General features: G+C 38.6%; 1 protein-coding gene across 1 annotated transcript; it reads left to right on the top strand.

The window, feature by feature from the left end:
* The first annotated feature begins 335 nt into the window (after window positions 1-335).
* On the top strand, window positions 336-9,507 carry KLHL41 (kelch like family member 41). The gene is made up of 6 exons (XM_005290408.3): window positions 336-1,551; window positions 4,345-4,502; window positions 4,591-4,698; window positions 6,608-6,793; window positions 7,941-8,087; window positions 9,135-9,507. The coding sequence occupies exons 1-6, from the start codon at window positions 442-444 to the stop codon at window positions 9,244-9,246; spliced, it is 1,821 nt and encodes a 606-aa protein (XP_005290465.2). The 5' UTR covers window positions 336-441; the 3' UTR covers window positions 9,247-9,507.
* Window positions 9,508-9,985: the final 478 nt, after the last annotated feature.

Consider the following 9,985-nt stretch of genomic DNA (forward strand, 5'->3'; position numbering starts at 1 on the left):
GACATAACATCATAGCTGCTAACTTTACCCTTTACAGATAATACTTCTATTTCAGAGTATTCTGTAATGTCTTTATATTTGAGACCTGATTCATAGCTATTTCCTTAAAGACCAGATTCTGCCATCCTTACTCACATTGAGTAATATCTTACTCTGCAAGTTTCAGTGATTAAATATGCATAATGATTGCCCTTAGTGACTAAAAGCAACAGTTGCTTCTTTCAATCTATGACAGCTGCCAGAGCAACTCTTCTTTCCACACCACCATCCACCCTAAATTCCAACTTGTAAGAGGCTGTACCTATATTTAGTTGGAAGGATTAAATTACAGAGACTTCAGGCTGGGCAAAGCACATTGATCTGCCTTTTTACAGGCAGACCTTAGTGCCGACAACAGCTAAAGCTTTCAGTTTCCCCCCACACACCCATATTATTCACAAAATGGATTCCCAAAGGGAACTCATTGAAGAACTTCGACTTTACCAATCCACGCTTCTTCAGGATGGCCTCAAGGAACTCCTGGATGAGAAAAAGTTCATTGATTGCTATCTAAAAGCTGGTGATAAAAGCTTACCTTGCCACAGATTGATTCTATCAGCTTGTAGTCCTTATTTCCGTGAGTATTTCTTATCTGAGCAAAGTGAAGAGAAAAAAAAGGAGGTAGTTCTAGACAATGTGGACCCTAGCATCCTGGATCTGATTGTCAAGTACCTTTACTCTGCAAGTATTGATCTCAACGATTCTAATGTGCAAGATATTTTTGCTTTGGCCAGCCGCTTTCAGATCCCTTCTGTATTCACTGTATGTGTCTCCTATCTTCAGAAAAGACTTGCTGTTGGTAATTGTCTAGCCATCCTTAGATTAGGTCTCCTCCTTGACTGCCCAAGACTTGCATTGTCTGCCCGTGACTTTGTGTCAGACCATTTTGTGCAGATTTGCAAAGAAGAGGACTTCATGCAGCTTGCCCCCCATGAGCTCATCTCAGTTATTTCACCTGACAGCTTAAACGTAGAAAAGGAAGAAGTGGTATTTGAAGCAGTAATGACATGGGTCCGAACAGACAAAGAGAACAGAATAAAGAGCCTGGGAGAAGTCTTTGACTGCATTCGTTTTCGTCTTATGGCAGAAAAATATTTCAAGGAGCATGTTGAGAAGGATGATATAATCAAAAGCAACTCAGATCTTCAGAAAAAAATCAAGGTTATTAAGGATGCCTTTGCTGGAAAATTGCCTGAACCTGCTGTAAGCAAAGGAAAGTCAGGTGAAGGGGAAGTAAATGGTGATGTAGGGGATGAAGATTTACTCCCTGGATACCTCAATGACATTCCGAGACATGGTATGTTTGTCAAAGACCTTATTCTTCTGGTCAATGACACAGCTGCAGTGGCTTATGACCCTGTAGAGAATGAATGTTTCCTGGCAGCCCTGGCAGAACAGATTCCCAGAAATCATTCCAGCATAGTCACCAAACAAAATCAGGTCTATGTCGTCGGAGGACTGTATGTGGATGAGGAGAACAAGGATCAACCTTTACAGTCATACTTCTTCCAGGTATAAACCTCATATTCATTGGTATATCAGTATGGTGTTAGCATGACATTAAAAACAGACTTTCTGCAAGTTACTGAAGAGCATTTAGCTCTAACTCTAAATGTAGAATAGGGTAATCTTTGATTTAATTAATTTCAGTCACATGATTTTTCCTATAAAAGTTTTGCTTGTTGCTGTAGTCTTTGAAATTCCTCCCAGAACAGCATAGTCCATTAGGGACAAATGTCATCTTTCACTTGACTTGTTTGGCTTTTAACAGATGCCTTAATGGCAGGTTTCTATATTAAATTGATTCCTATTAAAACAAAAGCTTTTATGAAAATATGCATTTTGGGCACATTCTTAAGAAGTGCTGATCATCCAGTGCTCCTAGTGAAGTCCATGGGAATTGCATGTTCTCTGTGTCGTTCAGGATTAAGGCCTAGGTGAGTTCTTAAAGGCACCTAAAGATGCACCTAGTGGGATTTTCAAAAGTGCCTAGATTCCTTACTTCTGTTGATTTCAATCAGAGGTGCCTAGGCACTTTTGAAAATCCCACTAGGCGCCTAGCTGCATCTTTTGGTTCCTAAATGCCTTTAAAAATCTGGCCCTTAGTGTCCTAACCAATTTAACTCTTCCTCCCCGCCCCAAAAAACATCAGTAGGTGTCCTATCATGTTGTTGGGTGGCAGTTTGCCAAAATTATAAAGCTTGAAGTAATTTGAGATATGTCAGTTTAAATACAACCTTCTTAAATTGGCAAACAGCCTGTAATAATGCTCCAAATACTATATTTCAGCCTAGAGTGTATGTGAACATTTAAATCCATGTAAATGTCAGATTTATTAATACAAACTATGGCTGAGCCTTAACTATAGTGACACAGATATAATAAAATTAGCACACACACAAAAAAGCTCAAGGAGTATGCTTATGTCAAACTTATCCTGAGGTTTTTAGATACATAGTTACATTCTGTACCCTTGGGTATTTCAACTATCTCTTGATTTATTTGATGGTATGCTCTGTTTCCAAATTCTTGACTTCAGTGGGAGATTAGCCTAAAGAGTACAAGATCAGATCCTTTGTTAGCATATACTACAGCAAGGCAATACTAAATTATATAATTTTAAAGTCATTGGCAGATATTGAAAATAGCAATTATTGCAACTGTTTCATGAGCTATGGATTAAAATATCACATTCAGATACTAAGGTAATGAACTGGGTACAGATTTTGAGAAAGAACTGTTGGTTTTCTAGAGAGAGATTACATTAGTACTGTTTCATTTCCTTACATAGACATAAAGCACTAATCAATGAAGTACAAGAGTTGCTACAAAAATTTGTTTGCAGTGCAGGTGTTACATTGGTTTCAGGAAATAATCTAATCTAGAATTAGAACTGAATTATCAGGCTATAATTCTATCATGGGGTTTTTAGTGACACATATACCATAGGAGTGAGGCTAGTAATTGATGTAATTTCCAGAATCCTTTTTTACATCTTTCCCTGATCCATGCCCTGAATTTCTGCTGCCCTCCTGTCCCCATCCCACTTATCCACCCCATTGCTACTCTTAAGTGCTGCTGCTGTTGCTCACTACTAAAATATCTCTACTCTTCTGCACTACCAGCTTGGTGATTGTTTCCTTCAAAGTTTTAACATGGTAGACCTACAACATTTCCACTCCTCATAAGTCCCCACTTCTCCACCACTTCTGCCTCACTGGCCTTACCACTTCATTAAGTGCCTGACAAGGTGGGAGAAAACTAAGTTACTGCCCATCAAGAAATGTGCCCCTAATTGTACATTACTCCATCAGAACTTATACGCAAAAGGAAATTCCCCACACCAGTTACACTGCTGATTCACTGATTATCTTATCAGCTATAATGAATAGGATGCAAGAGTTTCTCTGTCCTGATACGCAAAGCTCTGCCTGAACTGGCCTTAACTACCTGAGGAATCTATGTCCATTAGTTCCCAAGTTCCACTGCAACATATAAACTGTTGACCAACAGGAGGAAACTAGTGAGCTTTGGAGCCAGAAGTTTCACTGGAGCAGGACCTACACTATGGACCTCATTTCCACAAGGGACAAGAATAACCATGCACCTCACTTTTCAGAGCTAAATACAAACCTCACTACTTGAGCGTGCGCACACATGTCTGTAAGCTGGAAAGCAAGGAAGAAAAAGATTTCTATTCTTAACTGCTGGGGAGGTACTCAGATACTACAGGGAGGGGGGTTATGCAAGGACATAAGTAGAAACAAATCAATCAATTTCATATAGTGTAGGTCTCTGAAAACATCCCATGGTTTTCCTCTGCCCATTGTTCCTCTTCTGTAACTGCTTACAGCACAGCGAAAGTGAATGGAAACTAAATCTTCTGAGTGTGTCAGATGAAAAATCAGTATTATGACTAGTGGGACTGGAGACTTGTCATTACACTGCTTCCCTCCTGGTTTGCTCAGAAACCAAGTATTTTATTTTGTTTTCCTTCCTTTATGTCTTGTAGAAAAAAAGTCACAATTCACCTTCACTCTGCTATGTGCACACTAAGATCCTAAGAGCTTTTGAAGCACTGCAATGAGAGGAGCACTTTTATTGCTCCAGCAGTGTTAGGCGGAGGGAGGGGGGGGGTAAAAGTTGGCACGTGTCAGCTGATCCAATGAATGGGCAGTTAGAATAAATATAATGTGGAACACTACTGATCCACTTACTGCATCTAAATCTATTTCACCCAGTTTTCATTGTCTGGGCTTTTACTATGCATCTTTCCTGACATTTCCTATTTTGATGTTCTTTCAGCTGGATAGCATTGCTGGTGAATGGATAGGCCTTCCTCCACTGCCTTCAGCCAGATGCCTTTTTGGTCTGGGAGAGTCAGACAACAAATTGTATGTAATTGCAGGAAAGGACCTTCAGACAGAGGAGTCTCTGGATTCAGTATTGTGCTATGATCCTGTGTACGTTAACAATTTATGTTTACCGAGCATGTTTAAAATAACCTTTTTTCATTTAAATTGCCTTAATAGTATGATCTTCCAATTCCAGGGCAGTAAAATGGAGTGAGGCCAAAAAGCTTCCACTCAAAGTATATGGCCATGCAACAATTTCACACAATGGGATGATATACTGTCTTGGAGGAAAGACTGATGACAAGTGAGTACCAAATAATTTCATGGCAATTGGTACCATTGATTAGTTGGGTGTCCTCACACTCAGCAATCAAAGCTCACGTTTATTTGCAACTGGTTGTGGGTTTGGTACATGGAATCACATTGTGATGTCTACAAAATATCCATTATAATGTAAAGTACTGTATTCCTATTATTATGGCCAATTGGCTTGAGTAGCTGGCTTTCTTGTTTCTGTGTCATACAATGTTCTGTTGTGCATACGTGATTCAATGTTTCTCATTGGGTTCTTATTCCTAGCTTCTTGGTCAGATTATACACGAAAAACACTTGCAGCACATTGAGGACTGTATCCAGCTACTGAAACTCCTGTTTTTAATCATTCCAAATTGCAAAGCCTTGTTAGCACTGTAGTTGGAGCCATACTATGATGATTTCATTAAAGTAAGAAAGACTAGGAGCATGAGTGGAAATAGGATGTGTCTCAGTGTAAAAAAATAACATGGGGACACCATGATAAGGTTGCTTGACAAGTGCCAGAGATGTCTGCTACAATCAGAAATGAGCTAATTTCTAAAAGCAGGTTGTCTACTATACAACTTGGTCATCACTCTACTTGGTGCTGCTGTCTTGTTCTCCTGGAGTGAAAGTGATCCTCCTATTCCAGTAGAAACTAGAAGTGAAATGCTTGCTCTTCACGTACAGGATATCAAATGAGGATTTCAAGAACTCAATGAGCAAATCGTCTTATTTTTCCTGTAAATCAGGATAAAGATGCAAATGTGTGTGGAGGAGTTAGAATTTTCCAACATTGAACACTAATGCAACAAAACCACTACATTAGAAGATAGCTTGAGGAAACCCTGACTCCTGTAACCAAGAAATTATGATATATAAATTACATTTTAAAAGTGTCTAGTTCACAGACAGTAGACTTCCCCCTGCAGCTTTTTATTTGGGTACATCATTATTCATATTTTGTGGATACATCTCTCCAAAACAGAATATTCTGCAAAAGAATAAAAGTCCTCAGTGTTAGTTATTTGGTTATCTTAAACTACACTGTAGCCCCTAAGCAAATAACCTCGTATCCTGACCTGATCTGCTATATCTACACCTCAAATCTCTCCTTAAATACACATTTCTTCCTATCAACTCTAGTCTTCCACACTTAGTGATAGTATCGTAAGTGTTAATGCACATATTGTGAGGGTTATATATAATCAACTAAAGCAACTGTGCGATCTTATTGTAGTAATCCTTATGCTCAGTCCCCTCTCTTTGTTACCATCCCTCAACACATGCCATCTTAATCAAGCTGTATGAAACAGGGACATTTTTTCTTGTGTGTAAAGCACCATACACATTATGGCACTGTGTAAATAGCATAACATTTATATCCAGTGCTATGGATGTGAATGGGGATTTACAGAAACTCACAAGGCCTTGTCTCTGCCCTACAGAGCATACAGTCTAAGTTAGAAATGAGAGAACCTCAGGTCAGGAGAAGGAGGAAGATAATAATTAACGTGGCTCAGACACGGACAGAGGTTTGTCAAACCATGTAGTTAGTTTAATAAATTGTGCTTGTATGTATTGACTTCTACAAGAATTAAAAGTCCTCATACAGCACTAAATGCACTTGGGAGAGCAAATTCAATCAGGACGATCTAGTTAACATATTAGCATTAAAAAAAAACAAAGTGACTAGTTCTTCTTTCTATCTCTCTTCTCCCTGCCCCCCACCACACCCACCCACATGTGTTTAGCCATTTACCTAGATCTAACATAAGTGTGATGAGCAGGAACACTGCGGATCTAGGTATGTGCCGCTCTTCGTTACACAAAAAATCCATTTAAATAGGTGTCTCCTTAAACTTATCTATTCAAAGGATTTACCAGAGATGCTTAGAGTTTTTCTTTTCCCCCCACAGGAAATGTACTAACAGGGTATTTATATACAATCCCAAGAAGGGAGACTGGAGAGATCTGGCTCCCATGAAAGTGGCTCGCTCAATGTTTGCAGTGGCTGTCCATAAAGGCAAAATTGTGATTGCAGGAGGTGTCACTGAAGAAGGCCTTTCAGCCTCTGTCGAAGCCTTCGACCTCACCACTAATAAGTGAGTGCATATCCAGACCATTTTAAAATAATTTTTTAATTTGAATTTTAATGACTAAGTTGCCTTATTTTTAATTTATTTTATTGTGGGGAAAATGGTAAAGGTGTTAGTTAAGGTCAGGGGAAAACATTTCAGGATAAACTATTTGCTTCACAAATAATTACTATTTAATATAAAAGTTCCAAGCAGATTTTCAGTTTTAAAACCATGCTCTTAATTACAAATTATACTGACTATTTATGGTAGGTCATAATTGTAATGAGATTACTGTAAAATCCATAAAGTCTAATTAGAAGATATGCTGATCTTTTACGTAGCAGATACACTTGAAGTTAAATATATTCTGTCCCAGAGCAGGACATATTTAGAATTAAACTAAAAATATAAAAAATGGAAGTTTTACCAAAAAATTATTAATGTAGGGAAAAATATATTTGACTTTAGCTTCTACTCTCTGACCTTTTCCTGTAGAAATGCTTTTGTCAAGCATTGGGCAAAATGAAACAAGTCAGAATATAGGTAATTTTATCTATCATCCTGGATCTCTTACACTCGCATTCTGCATTTAAACCTATCTTATCAGGAAAGTCTAACATTCTTGTTGCATTTACCCTGCTGAAAATCAGGAATAACTCCATTGGAGTGAATGGGTTACATCAGCATGAGAGGAAAATTGAGCCCGTTGGCCCTATCCAGCAGGATTGGGTTTACCTGTGCAAGTGTTTTAGGTTTTTACGCCATGATTCTGCATAGGGGAGAGTAACGTTGCAGTGGAAAACTCCTAACAATGCCAATGAGCTTGACTCTTCTTGCGCCATTATGTTAATGCTGGTTCAACAGAATGAACAGAAAGCACACAGACACCTTTGGAGGTTGCAGCAGGAGGAAATGAGGGCCTTCCCTGCATAAAGGATCTTGAGCATGCACACTTTGGCCTTAATGCTGGTGAATGGAGAAGCAGAATGTCAGTGTTGGTACACTATGGGCTTTTCCACATGCTAAGGCTCCTCAGACTAATCCTTAACCCTTGTGTTTCTGCCAACCATAGCTGTCAACATGGGATATCCCAGATACTTCTCCCTTTTTGAACAGAATGTTTCTTAAATATTGTCTGACTGATTTGGTTTTGTTTATAAATAACTTATAGGTGGGAGGTTATGCCTGAATTCCCCCAGGAGAGAAGCTCTATCAGTTTAGTCAATTTGAATGGATCCCTGTATGCTATTGGCGGTTTTGCTATGGTTCAACTGGAGTCCAAGGAATTTGCACCAAATGAAGTTAATGACATATGGAAGTAAGTTCTACTGTAATCACATTTCCTAAATGGAAAATTCACCTTGAGGTTTATAGAAGCTAGGGAGTAAGTCAAATCAGTATTACCCTTTCATTTCATAAATGAACTATTTATATACATTTTAAGGGACTGGTTGTCATAGTGTCTGGTGAGCACAATCTTTGTGTGCAATGAAGTAATACAGTTGTGAGACTTGGACCTGGGGAATAGTTCCACCGTCTGGTGAAGTGATGTAAACAATACAGTCACATCCCACCAGTTGCAGGCTATAGCAAAGTATAGAAAAAGGAGAGTGGGGTGTAGTATTTCTGGGTCTGTTCAGCTCCATAAAGTGAAATACCTGTTGCACTCTGACTTTTTGGCTAATGTCACCTTGTATACAATGCTGCAAGCCTCTTTCTTACATTGCCTAAACAATTTCAAGCTCATCATGTTTTCTTATGCAGGGTGATCTGAAAGAGACAGCAAAATGGAGAGTATTATCCCTATTATTGCATTCACATACACTAATAGATAGATGAGTTGCAATCCACATATAAACTTCTAGAGCAAACTCCCTTAGGGAGAGTCACAAACACACACATTCTAGAGTTTGAATCTGAATTAGCTAATATATGTGAAAAATCCCATATAGTCTGCAACTTCTGAATTGCTCAGATAATTTAAGGTGTGGGGAGCAATTGGTGGGAAGGTAGAAAGGATTCTGGGAAGAAATGAGTTTGAGGAATGATTGGAAGAGGAGAGAGGGGATACTTGGAGAACAGGCACCAGGACACTGTTCCAGGGATGAGGGAAACATGCTGCAAGGTGCCTAGCCAATACTAAGATAAAGGGACAAAGGGAGCGGGAAGGAATCAGAGCATCCTAACATTCTCTTTGGGAGAATAGAAGGGCTCTTGTATAGTAACAGTTTAACACAAAGGCTGCTGGGAGCTCTTGACATGTGGATTATTCTCCTTTTTATACATGTGTCCAAGGAGAAAGGTCAAGCTCAAAGAGCTAAGAAACTGAAGTGGATCTGTAGTCACAGTATTTTGTTAATTGCAGGTATGACGACGAGACGAAAGAATGGTGTGGCATGTTGAAGGAGATTCGCTATGCCTCTGGAGCCTCCTGCCTTTCGACACGTTTAAATCTATTCAAGCTATCAAAGCTGTAAATAAAAAGGCTAGGAAATTAAATAGGATGAGGGAGTTCTGATTATGGTCATTTTATTTTTGTTGCATAAAAAACAAACTGTACAGAGATTTATAGCTAAGTATCCCTTAAACTGACTGCAGCTGTGTTTTAAATGGTTACTAATTTTTTTTAGATAATAAACCAAAACTAACTTTTCGCTCAAGGTTAGAATCGGAAATAGTTCTGATTGACATTGACTGGAATTGGTTTTGAATAAATGAAGATATCATGTGAAGCTCAATCCTTCCTGTGTGAAATTCTCATTGAATTAACCAGAGTTCTGCTTACAGGATTGGGCACTTATCTTGAAACAATTTTAAGAAGTCCCACCACAGATGTAAGAGACATCACTAAAGCCAATTAATTTCTAGATACATGCTAGTTCTATTTAATTTGTCTTACTAGTGACAGGCTGTTTATACAGCTTTATTTTCCACTCCAACCATATACACAAAAGTTGCATTGTCCTGCCAGATCTACAAACGTATTTTATATGTAACGTTCAGAAGAGAGTAATTGAATCTGCGGGGCAAAGGTACATCATGTGGCCTAGGAAACATGCTTCAGCTAATGCAGTACTAGTGGTTCTGTGAGTCATGAAAACAGAAGTTTACAAGGTTATTAGGTTATGGGTATTAGCCCTACAATTTGACATGCTTTGATTTTTCTTCTGGTTGCAAAATCCTTGTAATTTTTTTTTCTTTGCATGTGATTTTTGG

This window comes from Chrysemys picta, chromosome 11 (assembly GCF_011386835.1).
Source record: "Chrysemys picta bellii isolate R12L10 chromosome 11, ASM1138683v2, whole genome shotgun sequence".
Taxonomy (NCBI): Eukaryota; Metazoa; Chordata; order Testudines; family Emydidae; genus Chrysemys; species Chrysemys picta.